This window comes from Myotis myotis, unplaced genomic scaffold, assembly GCF_014108235.1.
Source record: "Myotis myotis isolate mMyoMyo1 unplaced genomic scaffold, mMyoMyo1.p scaffold_m19_p_3, whole genome shotgun sequence".
Classification (NCBI taxonomy): Eukaryota; Metazoa; Chordata; class Mammalia; order Chiroptera; family Vespertilionidae; genus Myotis; species Myotis myotis.
In genome coordinates this window covers 86,328,493-86,351,142 of record NW_023416335.1, presented here as the reverse complement: position 1 = coordinate 86,351,142, position 22,650 = coordinate 86,328,493, and the positions used below count along the sequence as shown (strand labels likewise).

General features: G+C 41.4%; 1 protein-coding gene across 1 annotated transcript in view; it reads right to left on the bottom strand.

The window, feature by feature from the left end:
- Nucleotides 1–22,650, bottom strand: part of CDADC1 (cytidine and dCMP deaminase domain containing 1) — an 89,286-nt gene that overhangs the window by 1,185 nt on the left and 65,451 nt on the right. The window contains exons 9-10 of the mRNA XM_036298918.1: nt 21,926–22,115; nt 13,509–13,569 (exon numbers count right to left, since the gene is read on the bottom strand). Of these exons, the coding sequence (XP_036154811.1) occupies nt 13,509–13,569; nt 21,926–22,115 (251 nt within the window). The remainder of the gene's footprint in view (nt 1–13,508; nt 13,570–21,925; nt 22,116–22,650) is intronic.

Genomic DNA, 22,650 nt, shown 5'->3' with positions numbered 1-22,650 from the left:
GCTTCCACCTCTCCCCGTCTTTTGATTTTAAGAGCGTAATTGGTATGAGAAATTGCATGTTTAAAGTGTACAATTTGATAAGTTTTGATATTAGTATACATCCCAGAAACCACCACTTAAGTCAATGTGGTGAACATATCCATCATCTCCAAAAGTTTCTCCCGCCCCGCTGCTTCCCGTCTTTCCAGGGACCTGCTTGCCCTCCAAGCCTGTGTTTTCTGCTCTGCTCTGTTTTCTTAGCCATAAGGACACCTGATCAGGAGGGTGCAGTCTTGCCGTCTGGAGGCAGATCGGGAAAGCCTACCCCCTCTCTTAAAAAAGAATATATATAACACAGATGGAAATTTTAATGCCTAATAATAAAATGTATATTCAAGACCACCCCCCAAAAACTAAAACAAAATTACTTCTGTATGCTCCCCAATCTAATCCCATCCCTCTTTCACCCCATTCAAAAGTAACTGCTATCCTGAATCCTGTTTCCCATTGCTTCTTAAAAATAATTTTACCACATATACTAAACAATACAGTATTGGCTTCCTTTTTAAAAAATATTTATTTATTTATTTTAATCTTTATTGTTGAAGGTATTACATAGGTCCTCCTTTCTTGGCTTCCTTTTTTTTAATTAAAAAAATGTTTTTATTGATTTCAGAAAGAAGCGCGAGGGAGAGAGAGGTAGAGACATCAATGATGAAAGAGAATCATTGATCGGCTGCCTCCTGCATGCCCTCAACTGGGGATTGAGCCTGCAACCTGGGCATGTGCCCTCTTGGTTCATGGGTCAACGCATGGGTTGACGTTCAACCACTGAGCAACAACCAGCTGGGCTATTTGGCTTCCTTTTAAACATTATATAGGAAACCGTATCCTAATGTATTTTAGTCTTCTGCAACTTGATTTTTCATTCAACATTCTATTTTTAAGATCCATCCATGTTTAAGTGTGGTAGGTAGTTAGACAGACATGAGTACAGCAAGGACGATGGGCCAGGAATAGAAGATCACCAGAGTGGAAAAGCCTTGGGTGTTTAACAACTGACAATTGTAGGGTGGGACCTCTAAAATAAATTATACACACACACACACACACATATATATATATATATATACATGGTAACACTACTCAAAAGAAAGCAGGAGTAGCTACATTATTTTCAGACAGAGCAGACTTAAAAGCAAGGAAAGTTATCAGGGATAAAGAAAGGTATTACATAATGATAAAGGCATTATTTTATCTTCTCTAAGAAGACATAATAATCTTTAATGTATATCCACCTAATTACATAGTATTAAACTACAGGAGGCAAAATTAATAGAATTGCAGAAGAAATTAAAAATGGCAGCGGAGTAAGTGGATGCTACACAGACATGCTTCCAGGACCAAACCAGAATTACAATAAAATACAGAAAAACTTCCTGAATAATCAGCAGAAGACACGCTGGAAAGAACCCTGATAACCGAGGACCAAAAGTGGATACCGCACAGAGACTCGTAGGTGGGGCAGAGGAGTGAAAGGGCTGGCTGGGCTCCCACAGCAACTGAAGTTCCAGAGGGATATCTCAGCTGTGGGGGTTGCCACTGAGAACTCTGGGATCTAATCCCCAAGCTGAGCCCCCCAGCAGAGAGCACCAGAACTGAGAAAGGTACCCACATAACATCTGGCTGTGAAAAGCAGCAGGGTTATTGTCTGCCAGGGAGAGATGGCTGGAAATTCAGGCATTCTCTTTAAGCCACCCCCAAGTTCATGCCAGGCAATCCAGTTCCTCCCTGTGTGTCCCTGGATCTCCCAAAGCTGTCATCCCAGTATTGGAGCTCAGAGGAAGTGGGATCATGTAAGTTCATGTGCCAGCCTTCTAAGGGGGAACTGCTGGGTCTCCAGGAGCCTCCATGTCACTCAGCCACAATCCTCACTGGTTTTTACAGCCCAAAGTTACAGGGATTTCTCTTCCCACCTCTGGGACCCTGGGTTGGCAGTCTGATGTAGGGCTGGGATCCCTTGCTTCTCATGGGAGGTCTCTGCAGATGAGATATCCCTCCCGATTAAAAAAAGAACAGACCAGGAGAAACCAAGATGGCTGCATAGGTAAACACCGGAGTTTGCTACCTCGAACAACCACTTCAAAAATACAACTAAAAGACGAAACGGACATCACCCAGAACCACAGGAAGGCTGGCTGAGTGGAAATTCTACAACTAGAAGGAAAGAGAAAAGCATACCGAGACTCAGAGGAGGCGCAGTGCGGAGGTAAAATACTAAGGTGCGGAGGTGCATGGGGAGTGGGCTGGCGGCTGAGGGCGCGGTTGTCTTTTTCAATCGGGAGGGAGTCTCAGGCTCTGAGCTCCAGTTCCTGGAGAGTCTCTGGGGACCCAGACTCAAACAGGAGAAGCGGGACTGTCTGGCATCGGTTGGAACTCGAGGGCAGCTTTCTCTCTGATGTATTTGCAGCAATTGCTGGGACACTGAGAAGCAGAGCCTCTGAAGGCAGGGCTGAGAGCAGCCATAACTGCTCGCTCTGCCCACCCTGTTGCTCCCCTGGGACTCGCCCCGCCCACGCCTTGCACGGAGGCATTTGCTGGTTAGCCTCAGGCAGAGGCTAGATTAGAACCTCCCTAGAGATCAGGACAGAAGTTCTCCCACTGCAGACACAGCTGATTCTCACAGCCAATTGGCCTGGAGGTCAAATACCCCCCAGTGTTACCTACAACAATCAAGGATTGACTACAACAAGACTGTGCACAAAGACCACAAGGGGGTGCACCAAGAAAGCATAAAAAAAATGCGGAGACAAAGAAACAGGACACAAATGACAGAAATGGAGGAAAGCAAACTGCTGGATATAGAGTTCAAAACTACACTTTTAAGGTGTTTCAAGAACTGTCTAGAAGCCGCCGATAATTTTAGTAAGGCCCTCGAAAAGACTGGTGAGACCGCCAATAAATGTAGTAAGATCCTCAAGAAATCTAGTGAGGCCCTTGATGTTGTGATAAAGGACCAACTAGAAATTAAGCGTACACTGACTGAAATAAAGAATACTATACAGATTCCCAACAGCAGACCAGAGGATCGCAAGAATCAAGTCAAAGATTTGAAATACGAAGAAGCAAAAAACACCCAACCAGAAAAGCAAAATGAAAAAAGAATCCAAAATACGAAGATAGTGTAAGGAGCCTCTGGGACAACTTCAAGTGTACCAACATCCGAATTATAGGGGTGCCAGAAGAAGAGAGAGAGCAAGATGCTGAAAACCTATTTGAGGAAATAATGACAGAAAACTTCCCCTACCTGGTGAAAGAAATAGACTTACAAGTCCAGGAAGCGCAGAGAACCCCAAACAAAAGGAATCCAAAGAGGACCACACCAAGACACATCATAATTAAAATGCCAAGAGCAAAAGACAAAGAGAGAATCTTAAAAGCAGCCAGAGAAAGAAAGTCAGTTACATACAAGGGAGTACCCATATGACTGTCAGCTGATTTCTCAACAGAAACTTTGCAGGCCAGAAGGGAGTCTCAAGAAATATTCAAAGTGATGAATGTCAAGAACCTACAACCAAGATTACTTTACCCAGCAAAGCTATCATTCAGAATTGAAGGTCAGATAAGGAAAAGCTAAAGGAGTTCATCACCACCAAACCAGTATTATATGAAATGCTGAAAGGTATCCTTTAAGAAGAGGAAGAAGAAAAAAAAAGGTAAAGATACAAATTATGAACAACAAATACACATCTATCAACAAGTGAATCTAAAATCAAGTGAATAAATAATCTGATGAACAGAATGAACTGGTGATTATAATAGAATCAGGGGCATTGAAAGGGAATGGACTGACTATTCTTGGGGGGGAAAAGGGTGTGGGGGATGCGGGAAGAGACTGGACAAAAATCGTGCACCTATGGATGAGGACAGTGGGTGGGGAGTAAGGGCAGAGGGTGGGGTGGGAACTGGGTGGAGGGGAGTTGTGGGGGGGAAAAGGAGGAACAAATGTAATAATCTGAACAATAAAGATTTAATTAAAAAAAAAAAAGAACAGACCAGCCTGTTCTGCACCTCTGCCCCTCCTACCAGTCTCAATGTACTTTCTTTCCTTCTCTAGTTGTAGGACTTCCATTCAGCCAAATTTCAGGCAGTTCTGAATGATGGTTGTTCTGTATTTTAGTTGTAATTTTGATGTGGTTGTGGGAGTTGGCAAGTACAGGTGTTTACCTATGCCACCATCTTGGTTTATGTCTGTAACATGCTCACTAAGAACCGACAAAATTGAGGAATCAAGATGGCGGCATAGGTAAACACCTGAAATTGCTGCCTCGCACAACCACATCAAAACTACAACTAAAAGACAAAAAGGATATCATTCAGAACCACGGGAAGGCTGGCTGCGTGCAAGTTATACAACTAGAAGGAAAGAGAAAGTGCACTGAGACTGGGAGGAAGTGCAGAAATAAAGTGCAGAGGTATGGAGGCGCTTGCGGAAACGGGCTGGCAGCTGGGTACACTTTTGTCTTTTTCAATCGGGAGGGAGAGACAAGCTCCCGAATGCTCTGAACTCCAGTTCTGGGTGAGACTCTGGGGACCCAGACTCATATAGGGAGAAATTGGACTGTCTGGATTCGGGCCGGAACACGAGGGCAGCTTTCTCTCAGAGGTGCTTGCAGCGATCATTGTTCCTGCACAGTGCCGCGGGACACAGAGACCTGGGGACCTCTTCGGGGCAGGGCTGACGGGCAGCCATTGCAGTTTGCTCCACCCTGGTGATTGCCTGAAACCCCGCCCCACCCAATTTACAACCCCACCCAAGCTGTGCACAGAGGCTTTTGCATATGAATGGCCTGGCCTTTTGCAATCTAAAACCTAACAAACTACAGCTGGGACAGAGAGCCCCAGAGCTTCCAAAAGAAGGCCCAAGGCTCGATAGCAGCCTGCATTGCTTCACAGCTGGGCCTCATCTGGGCACCTCAAACCCCAAACAAAAAGGAGGAATCTGCAGTTCTCTCTGTAGCTACTGCTGGGTGGCCTCAGGCACCCAGCTTTGCACCTCCTTGGAAATCCAAGAGCTAGTGTACCCAGTGGTCAGAGTGAGACCATCCAGATTACAACTCTTCACATTCATTAGAGACACACTCAGGGGGCAGACTCAGTGAGCACCAAAGCCCCACTGAAGCAAGTCCTGCCCCATAAGGGTGTTTCCAGCACAGAAGTTTTCCCATTGTAGACATAACTGGTCCTCACAGCCAATTGTCCTGGAGGTCAATTCCTCCCAGTGACACCAACAACAATCAAGGCTTAACTACAACAAGACTGTGCACACAGCCCACAAAGGGGTGCACCAAGAGTGTCCACCTCAGGTAATTGGGGAGGCTGAGCCACTGGGCCCTATAGGACACCTAGCACAGAAAGCCACCCTATTAACACAGGGAAGCAGCCAAAATGCGGAGACAAAGAAACAGGTCACAAATGAAAGAAATGGAGGAAAGCAAACTACTGGATATAGAGTTCAAAACCACAGTTATAAGGTTACTCAAGAATCTTCTAGAAACCTCCGAGAAATTTAGTGAGACCCTCAAGGATATGACAAAGGACCAATGAGAAATTAAGCATACACTGACTGAAATAAAGAATAATATACAGAGATCTAAGAGTAGACTAGAGGATCCCAAGAATCAAGTCAAAGATTTGAAATACGAAGAAGCAAAAATCACCCAACCAGAAAAAAGAAAAAATAATCCAAAAATATGAAGATAGTGTAAGGAGCCTCTGGGACTTCAAGCATACCAACATCCGAATTATGCGGGTGCCTGAAGAAGAGAGAGAGCAAGATATTGAAAACCTATTTGAAGAAATAATGACAGAAAACTTCCCCTACCTGGTGAAAGAAAAAGACTTACAAGTCCAGGAAGCACAGAGAACCCTAAACAAGAGGAATCCAAAGAGGACCACACCAGGACACATTGTAATTAAAATGAGGCAAAAGACAAAGAGAGGATATTAAAAGCAGCAAGAGAAAAACAGTTAGTTACCTACAAGGGAGTATCCATATGACTATCAACAGAATCCATATGATTTCTCAACAGAAACTATGCAGGCCAGAAGGGAGTGGCAAGAAATATTCAAAGTGATGAATAGCAAGTACCTACAATCAAGAGTACTCTACCCAGCAAAGCTATCATTTAGAATTGAAGGTCAGATAAAGAGCTTCACAGATAAGAAAAAGCTCAAGGAGTTCATCACTGCCAAACAAGTATAATATGAAATGCTGAAGGGTATTCTTTAAGAAGAGGAAGAAGAAGAAAAAGGTAAAGGTAAAAATTATGAACAACAAAGTGACAATAAATGCATATCTATCAACAAATGAATCTAAAAATCAAGTGAATAAAGAATCTGATTAAGAGAATAAACTGGTGAATATAATAGAATCAGGGGCATAGAAAGGGAGTGGACTGACAATTCTCAGGGGGAAGGGAGTGTGGGGGGTGCAGGAAGAGACTGGACAAAAATTGTACACTTACGGATGAGGACAGTGGTGGGGAGGGTAAGGCCAGGGGGGTGGGGTGGGAACTGGGTGGAGGGGAGTTATGGGGGTAAAATAGGAACAACTGTAATAATCTGAACAATAAAGATTTATTTTTTAAAAAACCACATAAAAAAAAAGAACCAACAAAATTTTTTCCCATAGATTTTTAAAGAGAGTGGAAGGGAGAGAGTGGAAGGGAGAGAGAGGGGGAGAGAGAGAGAGAAACATTGATATCAGAGAGACACATGGATTGGTTGCCTCCTACATGTGCCCCCATTGGGACCAGGAGTCGAACCTATAACACAGGTACATGCCCTTGACCGGGAATCGAACCCATGACCCTTCAGACTGACACTCTAACCACTGAACTACACTGGCCAGAGCTGTAGATATTCTTTATTCTTAATTTACTGAGAGTTTTTATCATGACTCTTTGGTGTTGAATTTTGTCAAATGCTTTTCTGTATCCATATGATCATAAGATTTTTGTTTTTTTAGCTTGTTGATGTGGGTGCTCACAGGGGTCATTGTTCCTGTACTGGGACCTCCCCTGCCTCAGAACTGACTGGCAGCCATATTTGAGTTTCCATCAGCCTGGCTCATACTGTTCACTCTGTCAAGGTGATTCCCTGAGACCCCACCCCATCCAATTTGCAGCACCACCTAAGCTGTTCGCAGCAGCTTTTCCATATGAATGGCCTGTCCTGGCTCAGGCTTTAGACTTTCCTAAAAATCTCTCGAACAAATAGCAGTTGGTGTCAGCATGGCCCAAACCTATCAATAAGAGGTCCAAAACCCGGCACTAGCACCAGCCTACCTTGCTTCACAGTTTGGCCTCACCCGGGTACTTCCTAGCCCAATACAAATAGCAGCCATCTACAGATCTCTCTGTAGCTCCTGCCAGGTGGCCCCAGGTAGTGGCTGACTTTGCACGTCCTGGGAGGCCCCAGTCAGCTTCAGACCATAACAGATTACAACTCTACTCATCCACAAGTGACACACTCAAGGGGCAGATTCAGTGCACACCTAAGCCCTACTGAAGCAAGTCCTGCTCTATAGAAGTATCCCCTGCACAGCAGCTCCTCCCTTGTAGACACAGCTGGTCCTCATAGCCAACTGGCCTGGAGATCAATTCCTCCCAGTGATGCCAACAGCAACTACAACAAGACTGTGCACACAGCCCACACAGGGGCGCACCTACAGTGCTCGGCTCAGGTGGCTGGGGAGGCTGAGTCACTGGGCCCTACAGGACACCTACTACACAGGCCACTCTACTAACTCCAGGAGACATAGCAGCTCCACCTAATACTTAAAAACAAACACAGGGAAGCAGCCAAAATGCAGAGACAAGGAAACATGTCACAAATGAAAGTAATGCAAGCAGGCAAACTACTGGATAGAGTCCAAAACAATGGTTACAAGGTTGCTTAATGAGAACTTCAAGGGATTTAATGAGAGCCTCAAGGGACAGTGAGACTTTCAAGGATCTTAGTGAGAATGTCAGACATGAAAAAGAACCAGTCAGAAATTAAGCATACACTAACTAAAATAGAGAATTATTTACAGAAATTCAACAGTAGAGTAGAGGATTCCAAGAATCAAATCAATGGTTTGGAGTATGAAGAAGCAAAAAAATACCCAATCAGAGCAATTGAAGGGTGTTCTTTAAGAAGACGAAGGAGGAGGAGGAGGACAAGGGTGAGAAGGAGAAGGAGGAGGAGGAGGAGAAAAAGATAAAAAATACGAACAATAAAATGGCAATAAATACGTATCAACAATTGAATCTAAAAATCAAAATAAATGAACAATAAATCTGATGAACAAAATAAACAGATGAATAAAATAGAACCAGAGGCATGGATACATGGAACAGACTGATGACTCTCAGAGGGAAGGGGGAAGGGCAGTAGTGGAAGGGGTTAAACAAAGATCATACATGCATATATGCATTACCTATGGACACAGACAACAGGGTGGTAAAGGCCTGGGGTGGGGCGCGAACCGGATAGAGGAGGGTTATGGGGGGAAAGGGGAACATGTATAATATTCTCAACAATGAAGATTTTTTTTAAAAAATTTCCTTGGGTGTTAACAAAAAAAACAGAAATAAAAATAATATCTACAGATAACATCATACTTAATGGCGAGGCACTCTGAGCTTTCCAACACAATCAGGTACAAGGCCAGAATATCCTCCTCTCTCACCACTCCTTCTCCATCAGGGTGGAAATTCTAGCTATATGCCACAAGACAAGGAAAGGAATACAGCTTGGGAAGGAAGGAATTAAAGATCTTTGTTCACATAATCCAAAAGAATTGAAAAAAATACCTCCTGGAACTAATAAGTGATTTACATCAAGGTTGGAGGATACAAGGTGAATATCCAAAAGTCAATATGCAATTGAGATATGCAGATGGAAAATAAGCATATGAAAGAATGTACCACATCATATGTCATCAGGGAAATGCAAATTAAAACAAGATACTGCCCTGGATGGGTGGCTCAGTTGGTTGGAGCATGGTCCCATACACTAAAAAAGGTGGTAGGTTTGATTCCTGGTCAGGGAATATACCTAGGTTTTGGATTTGATCTCCTGTCTTGGCTCATACAGGAGGCAACTGATTAATGTTTGTTTCTCTCTCTCTCTCTCTCTCTCTCTCTCTCTCTCTCTCTCTCTCTCTCTCTCTCTCAATTTAAAAAGTCCTTGAGTGAGGATTAAAGTAAATAAATAAAAGACCTACCTACTAACATGTGCCTAGCATGGACTAAGTGCTTACAATTAGCCCAATGCCTTAAGAAATGCTATTAAACATACTGGACAGTTTACCACCAGTTCATTTAAAAGAACAAGATACCACTGTACACCTATTTGAATGGCCAAAATCTAGAACACTGACAACACCAAATGCTGAGAGGATGTGGAACAATAGGAAGTCATATTCATTGCTGGTGGGAGTGCAAAATGATACAGCCACTTTGTAAGACAGTTTGGCGGTTTATTACAAAACTAGACATACTCTTTACCATATGATCCAGCAGTCATGCTCTTTGGTATGTATCCAAAAGAAGTGAAAATATGTCCACACACAAAAATATACACAGATGCTTACAGCAGCTTCATTCATAACTGAAATTATTTGGAAGTAATCAAGATGTCCTTCAGTAGGTGAATAGATAGATAAACTATGTACATCAGACAATGTAATCGTATTCAGCACTAAAAAGAAATGGGCTATAAAGACATGAAGGAACCTTAAATTCCTATTACTAAGAAAGTAGCCATTCTGAAAAGGTGACATACTGTATGATCTAATTATATGACATTCTGGAAAAAGCAAAACTATGGCTAAAAAAAAAAAAAAAAAAGTGGTTGACAAGGGTTGAAGAGAGGGTGTGGGAAAAATAAGTAGAACACAGAAGATTTTTAGGGCAGTGAAAATACTCTGTATGATGCCATAATGATACATACATGTCATTATATATTTATCCAAACCCATAAAATGTACATCACGAGTGAATTTATGATGTAAACATGGACTTTGGGTGGTTATGATATGTCAAAGTTGGTTCATCAATTGCAACAAATGTACCACTCTGGGGAAGATCTGGATAATGGGGGAAGCCATTCATGTGTAGGGGTAAGTGGTATATGAGTCTCTCTGTATCTTCCCCTGAATTTTTCTGTGAACTGAAAACTGTTCTAAAACAGAAACCCTTGATCTAAAAATTACCTTTTCTACTTAATTTTTTAATATTTTTATAATTGATTTTTATATCATGTAAAGCAAGAACCCAATATTGTTTTTCTATATGGATTACCATTTTTTCAGCATTATAAATTGAATTGTCGATTCTTAGCCTGTGAAGTGCATTGCCATCTCTGTCAGGGATGCTAAATGTTCCACCACTCATGGGTCAGTACCCCATAAAGACTGTGCCACTCAAAAAACCAATAGCATGCCATTAATAAACAGTGCTTTAACTCAGCCACTGATTTTTTTATTTCTTTAAATTCTATCTGATTCTTTTCAAATCTGCCTGGTCATTTTTTATAATTGCTTGTTCTGTGCTTTTTTAAATAGCATATTTTACTTCCTAAACATTTTATAGCCTCTATTTCATAATTCCAAAACATAAAATCCTTGGGAGTCTATGCTGTTTGTTATTTCTGTTCACTCTTACTCATGGTGGCATATTTCCCACTAGGTATGGTTATTTTTAAATTATGAGCTCATATGTTATTATATCCTGTGGGGCTGCGTTGGGATCACTTCCCTTCTGAGAAAATTTGCATTTGCTTCTGCCAGGAGGTGTACCTGAGTGGGAGCATTTTAGCTTCCCTGGAGGACGCCCAGCTTCATGTGGGAGCCTCAGGCTTAGTTCTCCACTGCAGCAGGCCATGGACTTACTTATTCTCAAGATCCCAACTTATATGGACATTTGTCCCCAAGGTAACCTGGCTTTGTGTTTACTGACTGTTGCTATTTAATTCTATTAAACTGTTCCTCTTATTTCTATTTTCCCCCAAGGAAACAGGAGTACCTGGAAATTTCCCTTATTTTCTTCAAAGCCCTGTGATTTCTTAAAAAGAATGTTATGGGTTATTTGAGTTCAGTTATACAGATTGGAAGTAATTACTCACACTACCTGCCTCCCTTCTCTTTTGTCCCTGCTGCTGGATCTGAGAGGGTATAAATCAGCAAGTCTCCTCGGAACTGGACAGACTCTCCCTGAGTACTTTTTCAAGGTCTAGACTTGGTTGGGGTGGGTAGGTCAGAGAGTAAGGAAGGACAAAATACCATAAAGCCTGATTTGGGAGAGTCCAAGCCTCAGTCTTGCAATAAAATTGGTGTTTTGATTTTCATCTGTTTGAGTCCTGTGTCTGTTTCTCAGCTGATTCCAAAGTTAGAAAGCAATCTACTTATATGAAATGGTCAGAATAGATGATTTTAAAAAACAAAGTAGATTAGTGGTTGCCTGGAGATAGGGGGAGTGAAAATGGGAGTGAATACAAATGGAAAGGTTTCTTTTTGAGATGATGAAAATGTTCTGAAATTAGGTTGTGGTGAGGTTGCACAATTCTATGAATACACTAAAAACCATTGAATTTTATATTTTCAAGGGGCAAATTTATGGTGTGTGAATTATATCAATAAAGCTGTTATAACATTGAGAAAGATAGGGATATTATTTATTTTTATTTATTATTGTTATTATTATTATTATTGTTAATCCTTACCCGAGGATATTTTCCCCATTTATTTTTAGAGAGAGTGGCAGGAAGGGGGAGAGACAAGAAGGAAACATTGATGTGAAAGAGACACACTGATTGGTTGCCTCCCAGAAGCGCCTGGACCAGGGCGGGGATGGAGCCTGCAAACGAGGTACATGGTATGAATAGAACTAGGGACAATTCATTCCACGGGCCAATGCTCCATCCACTGAGCCAAACTGGCTAGGGCGACAGGGATATTATTTGTTGATATAAAACACTTCTTAAAAAATACATACAAAACATGAACTTAACAGTTCAATGAACTGTCACAAAGCAAACATACACTTAACCATCATCCCGTCAATAAATAAAGAACTGCCAGCAGCCAGATGCCTTTCTCTTGCTTTCTCCTAATCACGAACCCTCCCTCCAATCTTGGGACTGCTAACCATAGCATAGCTTCCTTTTCCTTAATGATCTAGGAACAACAAATCCTGGATACAAGTCCTTTGTTGATGATAAATGGTAAATATCTTCTCTTATTCCATGGCTTGCCTTTGTCCTCTTTTAATGTATCTTTTGATGAACATATATTCTTATTTTATCATAGATAAATTAATTCATCTTTTTACAGTTAAGGCTTTTTGAGTCTTTTCTCTAATAACAGGGAATTATTAACTGATCCCCTCAAGCACTGTTATTGAATATACATCCTTTAATCAGATCCACATATATGATGGGTGGGGCAAAAGTAGGTTTTTAGTTGTTCATATGGAAAAGAATACAATAATTAATAAATAATAATACAAGAATAAACTGTTTCACGTACACACAACTATAAACCTACTTTTGTCACACTCTGGGTATATCTTTTTTTTTTTCCTTTTACTTATTTTTCCTGATAAATTTTAAAAAAGAAAGCTGAAGCATAAATATGTATTTTTTCCAGATTACTATTTGAATAAAATAAAGTTAATTCAGAACAAAGAAAATCAAGATATTTACATAGAAATTATTTTCATAAAGATATTTATATTTCCTGATTTTTCAGGATAATCAAATCATTGTTATTATCAAGAAAACTTTACCTTATAAACTTCCACTTACCTAGAATACAAACAATCAACAAGCTAGCATAGCTAGTATTTAAAAATAATATTGTACACCAGTAACTAATGTTCAAAATTAATGTGCCTAAGGAATTGTAAATCTCCCAAAGATTCCATTACTTTCAAAATATCTGTGTCAGTATGCAAATAATAAAGCTTTGAAGACTAGCAATTCATTTATGATAGGTGTGATGACTGATAGTTAATTAGAATATGCAAATACCCAGGACATTTCTAGTCTCTGACAAATCTGCGCAAATGTGGCTTTACTCTAATAAGAATTCATACATCCTCATAATTTGGCCCTAGATCCAGCTGTATTACTTATATGCAGTTTTCCTGTCAAACCATCCAAAAAGCTTTTGTTTTGGTATGGAAGAACACTGTTGTTTACTATTTCATATAAATTTAATTTATGAAATCAATTTGTATATGATTATTTATATTAAAGCGCAGATCATGCAGGACTAATTACTAGCCAGCACTTTCCATCACACCTAGTATATGGTAAACAAATGCTTGTGAGCACACTGAGTGGCAAAAATCGAACCTGGAAAAAGAGTAGCCTCTGTCTAAGACTACAACAATTTCCAACAATTTCATTAAAATTCACAATGCATTATTTCTTCTCAGCAATAAAGTTAACCTCAAAAAGGACTTGTAAATACTTACTCTCTCTGCTTTCAGGCTCATTTCGTTCAAGAACACAAGTTCCTGCTGGATTCAGCTGCCACTGCAAAAGGGCACAAACATTTTATTTATACGTTTAAGAAGGATTTAATAAATAGTATTTTAACACCCTACTCTCAAAAATCAAAACAATTTTAAAAACAAAGCCCTAATGACCCTGAAGGACTTGAATTCCCGAATGATATGACTTCTGGGATCAAAACCAATATTCTTAAAGAAGAAATGAACTTTAAAGAGTCTTTACTTTCATTTTATAGGTAAGACAATGGAACACCAGAAAAGTGTAGTGACTTGCCCAGGGTTACACACTAACTAAAGGCAGCAATAGAATTAGAATCTGGGTCCGCCAATACTATAGAATTTCCACCACCTCATACTCTATCTTCAGGTCCTTCTGATCTTATAATAGCTAGAGAAGGCCCAGATATTAAAAAATGAAAATGTGGCCAAGATTATCTTGCCTTTTAATATAGTTATAACATCTATACTAATAATAGAGGAATATGCAAATTGTCTGGGACACCGTCATAGTAACAGTAAAGAGCAAACAGCAGGCTGCTTGGGGCGACAAGGCCAGCAGGGGGGTTAGTGAGGGACGACCAAACGAATGAACAGCAGGCTGTGTGGGGCGACCAGGCCAGCAGGGGGGCAATTGCGGGTGACAAGGCCAGCGGGGGAGAGTTGGGAGTGACCAAGCTGGCAGGGGGGCAGTTGGGAACGAAAAGGCCAGCAGGGGAGGGCAGTTGGGTGCAACCAGGCCAGCAGGGGAGGGCAGTTGGGGGTGACCAGGCCTGTAGGGGAGGGCAGCTGGCAGTGACGAGACCTGCAGGGGAGGGCAGTTGGGGGCGATCGGGCCAGCAGGGGAGCAGTTAGGCATCAATCAGACCAGCAGGGGAGCAGTTAGGGGGCGATCAGGCAGGCAGGCGAGCAGTTAGGAGCAAACAGTCCTGGATTGTGAGAGGGATGCCTGACTGTCGGTTGAGGCCCGATCTTTGTGGGATCAGGCTTACACTGGCAGTCAGACATCCCCCAAGGGGTCCCAGATTGGAGAGGGTGCAGGCCAGGCTCAGGGACACACCCCTCCCATGCATGATACTAGAGGCCTGGTGCACGGATTCATGCTCCGGTGGGGTCCCTCGGCCTGGCTTAGAGATCGGGCCAAAACCGGCAGTCCAACATCCCCCGAGGGGTCCCGGATTGCAAGTGGGCGCAGGCCAGGCCGAGGGACCTCTAGTATGCACATAAAATCTTTGGTTAATCTCTTCCCGCCCTCCTCCCTCCCCGCTTCCCTCTGAAATTCATCAGTCTATTCCATGTTTCCATGCCTGTGCATTGAGCATCTGTCCCCTGGTGGTCAGTGCGCATCATACCTACCAGTTGAGTGGTCACTTAGGCTTTTATATATATAGACTAGAGGCCCGGTGCACGAAATTCGTGCACTGGGGGTTGGAGGTTCCCTCAGCCCAGCCTGCCCCTCTCACAGTCCAGGAGCCCACAGTGGATGTCCTACTGATGGCCACAGTCTGGCAGCAGAGGCTCGGAGCAGGCATCCCGTGTGTGTGTGTGTGTGTGTGTGTGTGTGTGTGTGTGTGTGTGCGCCCCCACTGGGGGTCTGTCCCCAGCCACATTGGAGGCTCAGAGCAGGCACTGTGTGTGTGTGTGTGTGTGTGTGTGTGTGTGTGTGTGTGTGTGTCTGCTGGGGGCCTGCCCTCAGCCACACCATGGAGGCTTGGAGCAGAAGCTCCTCTGTGTTGATCTCTCAGGCTCCTGGCCTCCACTGCATGTTGTACTCTCCCTTGAGCTATGGCCAGGATGGGGTGCTGCTTGCAAGCCGGGCTTTCCTGCTCCAGGATCGCCATGGCGACGGGGGAGCAGGCCCAGCTTGGGGCTGCCCACAGGCCGGGCTTTCCTGCTCCTGGATCAGGCCCAGCTGGGGGCGGCCTATAGGCCGCACTTTTCTACTTACCGATGGCCGGATCACCACAGCGACCCAGGGCCCAGCGGCACTTTCCTGCTCTCCAATAGTCATAGGGTCCCGGCTGGGGGCGGGGCTTAGCAGTGCAGGGCTTAGGTGGCACGGGGGTCCTGGCTGGGGGCTCAGGTGGCACATAGGGGTCCCGGCTTTGGGTGGGGCTTATGCCCCACTGCCCAGGGCTGCACATGGGGCACGGATGGGAGCTCGCGCTGTCCCGCCCTGCCTGTAGTATAGGATAGAGGCCTGGTGCATGGGTGGGGGCCATCTGGTTTGCCCTGAAGGGTGTCCTGGATCAGGGTGGGGGTCCCCCTTGTGTGCCTGGCCAGCCTGGATGACGGGATGATGGCTGTTTGCAGCTGGTCACACCCCCTTCAGGGTGGGGGTCCCCACTGGGGTGCCTGGCCAGTCTGGGTGAGGGGCTGAGGGCCGTTTTCAGGCTGGCAGGTGACTGAAGCTCCCAGCCTCTCCTTTTTTTCTTTTTTTTTTATTCTGGGATTTATTTACTTTCTATGGCTGTCACTGGAGCTGAGAGCCGGCTTTAGCTCTGAGGCTGGCTCCAGCTTGAGGCCTCGGCTGCTGAAAGCAGATATCTGGGCTTTGTTTAGCTTCTATAATTGAAACTCTGTTGCCATCACTGTGGCTCTAAGCTCTGAGCCAACTGCTGGCTTAAAGCAGCTATCTGGAGCTCGTTTAGCTTCTATAATTGCAACATTGTTGCATCCGGAGCTCAGAGCTGGGCTGCCGCAGGCCGGGAACCTTGGCTTCCTCCATCACTGGAGCAAGCAAACCTCCTGTTTGCGTCAGCTGCCTGGCTGCCGGCCGCCATCTTGGTTGGCAGTTAATTTGCATATCCTACTGATTAGCAAATGGGAAGCGTTTGGGGGTATGGTCAATTTGCATGTTTCTCTTTTATTAGATAGGATTATTTATATCATATCACATCATCTCTCTAACTAGTTTTCCATTTTAACTATTCAGAAAGAAATACAGAAGCCTGAAGATTCTCGGATATTACAGAGAAGACTGGAGCAGCAGATAAGAAAAATGAGTGTAATCAGGATCTCATAGCATAGCCCTTCCTTATTTCCTGGGCTGGAAATCCTCAGAATCACTTGATGACTTAACCAAAAAGGCCCCACTAGGGAACTACCTCCAGAAAGACACAATTAAATGTTTAGTATCTGGGAGCCTCTACCATAGCATCAGTTGGTTCATCAAATAAACTAACTAATATCATGGGGACAAGACAAAAGATAAACATTTTACCACGTGGAAAAAAGTCCCTGGAAAGGGAGGACATGAAGAACTGGTTGGTTGCCTATAGAAATGGGATGGTTACGGTTAGCATGAGGAACAGAGAATTTATAAAAGGTGAGAGGTTCTATATAAAAATTTATTTTAGAGAAACCAAGATGGCGGCATAGGTAAACACCTGAAATTGCTGCCTCGCACAACCACTTCAAAAATACAACTAAAAGACAAAACAGACATCATCCAGAACCACAGGAAGGCTGGCTGAGTGGAAATTCTACAACTAGAAGGAAAGAGAAAAGCACACTGAGACTCAGAGGAGGTGCGGAAGTAGAGTGCAAAGGTACAGAGACGCACGTGGAAAGGGCTGGCAACTGAGGACGCGGTTGTATTTTTCAATCAGGAGGGAGACATACGCTCCTGCTCTGAACTCCAGTTCTGGGCTAGTTTCTGGGGACCCAGACTCATACGGGGAGAAACTGGACGGTCTGGCATCGGTTGGAACTCAAGGGCGGCTTTCTCTCAGAGGTGCTTGCAGCGATTACCGCAGGACACTGAGACCCAGGGCCTCTTAGGGCAGGACTGAGGATCAGCTATAGCTGTTTGCTCCGCCCTGTTGATTCCCTGAGACCCCGCCCCACCCAAGCTGTGTGCAGAGGCTTTTGCATATGAATGACCTGGCCTTTTGCAATCTAAAATTACCTAACAAACTGCAGCTGGGTCAGAGAGACCCAGATCATCCAAAAGAAGGCACAAGGCCCCACAGCAGCTTGCATGGCTTCATAGCTGGGCCCCATCTGGGCACCTCCAAATCCCAAACAAAGAAGAGGAATCTGCAGATTTCTCCTTAGCTCCTGCTGGGTAGCCTCAGGCAGAGGCTAAATTAGCACCTCCTTAGAGATCCAAGATCCAGTGTACCCAGGGGTCAGAGTGGGACCATCCAGATTACAACTCCTCAGATCCATTACAACACTCAGGGGGCAGACTCAGTGAGCACCAAAGTCCCACTGAAGTAAGTCTTGCCCCAGAGGGTGTCTTCAGCACAGAAGTTCTCCCACCATAGACACAGCTGAGTCTCACAGCCAATTGGCCTGGTAGTCAATTTCTCCCAGTGATACCTACAACAATCAAGGCTTAACTATACAACAAGACTGTGGACACAGCCCACAAAGGGGTGCACCAAGAGTGTCCACCTCAGGTAATTAAGAAGGCTGAGCCACTGGGCCCTATAGGACACCTAGCACAGAAAGCCACCCTATTAACACAGGGAAGCAGCCAAAATGCGGAGACAAATAAACAGGTCACAAATGACAGAAATGAAGGAAAGCAAATGACTGGATATAGAGTTCAAAACCATGGTTATAAGGTTTTTCAAGAATTTTCTAGAAACAGCCGATAAATTTATTGAGACCCTCAATAAATCTAGTGAGACCCTCAAGGATATGAAAAAGGACCAAATAGAAATTAAGCATACACTGACTGAAATAAAGAATATTATACAGAGATCCAACAGCAGACTAGAGGATCACAAGAATCAAGTCAAAGATTTGAAATACGAAGAAGTAAAAAATACCCAACCGGAAAAGCAAAAAGAAAAAAGAATCCAAAAATATGAAGACAGTGTACGGAGCCTCTGGGACAACTTCAAGTGAACCAACATCTGAATTATAGGGGTGCCAGAAGAAGAAAGAGAGCAAGATATTGAAAACCTATTTGAAGAAATAATGACAGAAAACTTCCCCTAGCTGGTGAAAGAAATAGACTTACAAGTCCAGGAAGCGCAGAGAACCCCAAACAAAAGGAATCCAAAGAGGACCACACCAAGACACATCATAATTAAAATGCCAAGAGCAAAAGACAAAGAGAGAATCTTAAAATCAGCAAGAGAAAAATAGTTAGTTACCTACAAGGGAGTACCTATAAGACTGTCAGCTGATTTCTCAACAGAAACTATGCAGGCCAAAAGGGAGTGGCAAGAAATATTCAAAGTGATGAATGTCAAGAACCTACAACCAAGATTACTTTACCCAGCAAAGCTATCATTCAGAATTGAAGTTCAGATAAAGAGCTTCACAGACAAGGAAAAGCTAAAGGAGTTCATCACCACCAAACCAGTATTATATGAAATGCTTAAAGGTATCCTTTAAGAAGAGGAAGAAAAAGAAAAAGGTAAAGATAAAAATTATGAACAACAAGTACATATCTATCAACAAATTAATCTAAAAAACAAGTGAATAAAAAATCTGATTAACAGAATAAACTGGTGAATATAATAGAATCAGGGGCATAGAAAGGGAGTGGACTGACAATTCTTGGGGGAAAAGGGGTGTGTAAAGTGCAGGAAGAGACTGGACAAAAATTGTACACCTATGGATGAGGACAGTTTGGGGGGGTAAGGGCAGAGGGTGGGGTGGGAACTGGGTGGAGGGGAGCTATGGGGGAAAAAGAGAGGAACAACTGTAATAATCTGAACAATAAAGATTTAATTTAAAAAAATAAAAATTTATTTTAAAGTCATGTTTCAAAACTTGTCAAGCCACTAATATCTATTAATTTGGGCAAAATAAAAATTAGTAATCCTGAGTTTACATTTAAGGATAATCATAAAAAGACTATTTCCAACTGTAAAAATTTAGAAGCAATGTAGGTGTCGAACAACAGAACAATCGTTAAATAAGGTATGTCTATAGATTGAAATGTGTAATTATTAAAAATTATTTTTCTCGCTCATTTGTGGAATATAATGAACATAAACTGATGAACCTATACAGAGCCAGAGAAAAAAATATTTTAGAATATAATAGAAGTAATCCTGTTATTTACAGATTTTTAATATTTCCTACAATTTTGGTGATATTATACTATGTAAGTACAGTGTTGATATTATTATATTTAAAATCATTTTTCTTGAAATATTAATGTATATTGCATGTAAAGAAATTATTTTTGAAGAATTTTCACCGACTGAAAATATAACATGTTAAAAACAGTATCTATGAGTTATGGGATAATATAAGTCCTTTTTTATTTTCTTAGTGCTCTACAATGAGCATATGTTACTTTTATAATTAAAAAAAAAACACGTGACCTAACAGAGAAAAATCTACATGAGAAAGAGTTTATGAGTAAATGGACATGGGTTTATACTGGCAAAATCTATTTTTGACAGTACTGTTGCCAGCCCTAGCCTAACTAGCAATAACCCCACAGAACAGGACCACTGACCTTAAGGTATATGGTGATACTTCAAAGAGAAAAGCAAACATTCTTCACACAAAGTTAATTTCAACATGCTTTAATCTTTTAAAAATGCCAAATTTATTCATATTCTTATACCACTTTTGACAGTCTAAAAATATAATGATTATTAAAATTCAAACTTAGAACAAATACTAGTTCATGTCAGTTGCTGGTATTTACAAAACTAGGTGTTTAGCTCACCAGGCAGTTTAAATCATTTACATAATATTGTAAACCAAGCCAGACAAGGGAAAGGACAGAGGGTGGAAAGCTAATGTTCACTGGAAGTACAGTATACCTGAGTGAGGGTATTCTGGGTGGATCTTGGCCAAATGGGTGTTTCTGTGTCACATCTGTGCTCAGAGAGCCTTCACTCCCTTTGTTTTCTGGCCCCTTCTGCTTCTCTTGCCCTATCCTACATTCTTCTGATCTCTTCATTCTCTGTACAATTGAAAAGCTACTAAAATCCACCATTAAGCAAGATATTTCAGAATTCACTTCACCCCTCATACACAGTCCTGAATGCTAGGTTACTTAATCTTTATGAAGAAAATTTGAAAAATTCTTCCCACTGTCAGGTGGAATGAAGAGATAGAAAACAAAACCACAGAACTGGAGATTTATCCTTGACTTGTTGGATGTAAGATTTTCTTAGTTTTACAAAAGAGGAATCTTTCCCATCCCTCTTCTTTTAGAGCCTCCGCTTCTCTTTTTAAAGTAGTGAGAAACTTTAAATAAAACGAGATAAAAGACAAAAGTATAGGACAAAAATTTAACAAGTAAAAATTTATGATACTTCATACACAGAGAGAAATTAGATAGTATGTTGTTATATTTTTAAAATTTTAAATATGTACATAGTTTAATTAGTATCTTTTAGGTGCTTTACAGGGGGAGGCAAAAGTAAGTTAAATTATCAGTCATTATTACCTAAAAGATAAATCATAAGTAAGGATATGAAATAATAATAATAAATAATACAATAATTAATAAATAATAATACAAGAATAAACTTTTTCAGGTACTCACAACTGTAAACCTAATTTTGCCCTCCCCTGTATACATTCCAGGACCCTGGACTCAAAACAGAAATGAAAAGTTGAAATTTATAAACAATTCTATTACATGTCTTTTGTACCCACTGCAAATTCTAGTATATAAATGTTACATTCAATTCCAGAATTATCATTAAAAAGCAATACATGATTCTGGACAGGACCCTTTTGCTATATAGAACATTATTGGGACAACTGATGAACGCTGATGAAATCTACGGCTAAAATGGAAGTAAGGTGTCAATAATTCCCTGAGATTTGTGGTTAGATTATGGTTATGTAGGAGAATATAGAGTTTAAGAAAATATACAATAAAGTATTTAAGAGTAATCTGGTATCATGTCAACAACTTATTCTCAAATGTTTCTGGAAAAAAAGTTTCTAGTAGAGTTTTTGAACTTTTGTGTATATTTGTAATTGTTCCTAAATAGTAAAAAAATATAAACAGTTAGAGTTCTGAGTTTTGCACGAACTACCTCAGTACTTTTTTTTTTAATATATCAAATATTAAATCCCCCTCCCTATCTTTTCTGTAACCTTAAACTATTTTCACCTTGTTTACTGCTCCATCCAAGCCAGAAAGAAGGGTGAGGGAAGAGGTAGTTCAGAGATTTTTTTTTGTTATGCACCAAAGGGTCTGCTAATTCAAATCTGTAAGGTCAATACAACTCTCTTTACAGAGATATAAATTCATAAGACAGAGATCCTAAACTGAAAATTTGTAATTAGGCAAGTGCTTGCACATAAAAATAAACTGTGATAACAGTTTGTTGAAACTCTTTAAAAGGGTGGGAATTATTAGGTTAAAATATGTGGCAGGGTACCAAACAACATTAATAGGAAGCATATTTGAAAAAAAAAATGTGTATGTTACTTACTGTAAATTTGCTAACACCCTCAAGTTCTCCAAATCGCATGTAAGAGATGTCTGCCTTCTTTCTTCCAACATCTATATCCCCTGTATAGATCTGTTTTATGCCTGCACCTTTAATTAAAGGTACACACTCATCACATGGGCACTTTGTCACAAAAATCATACTTTTTTCTTCTGGTTTTATTTCTTGACACCTACAAAAAGTGTATAAAATATTAAAAGGGTAGTTTCTGAAAGGGTAAGTTATATTTCAGAGAAATCTTTAAAAACTAAAATGTCTGCTTTAAGAGCAGATTTATAACACTATAAACAATAATAAGTGAAACTTATTCTTTCTGAATTAGTGAGTGTTCAAAATCTAAACTCATAAATGTTAAAATATAACCTGAACATGACAATTATTATAAGCAAAATTTACTTATTCAAAGCCATCTGGCAAGTTTTCAGTATTATATTACAAAGTAAATGAAAACAGTAAAAGACAGAGAGAGAGAGAACACAATGTTCTCTAAGTAATACTTCTCTATAATGCCAAATCAGGGGCCAGAACTAACACCCCCTTAACAGTTTATGATGTCCAATTAGACATTAACTCATGATAGCCAAAAGAACTATCCCCTTATCTGGTACCTAATGGATATTTAATAAATGCTTACTAAACTAATAAATTACTGGCATCCCTTGGTTTTGCGGACATCGATTTAACAGACTTTGGATTTAACGTACAAA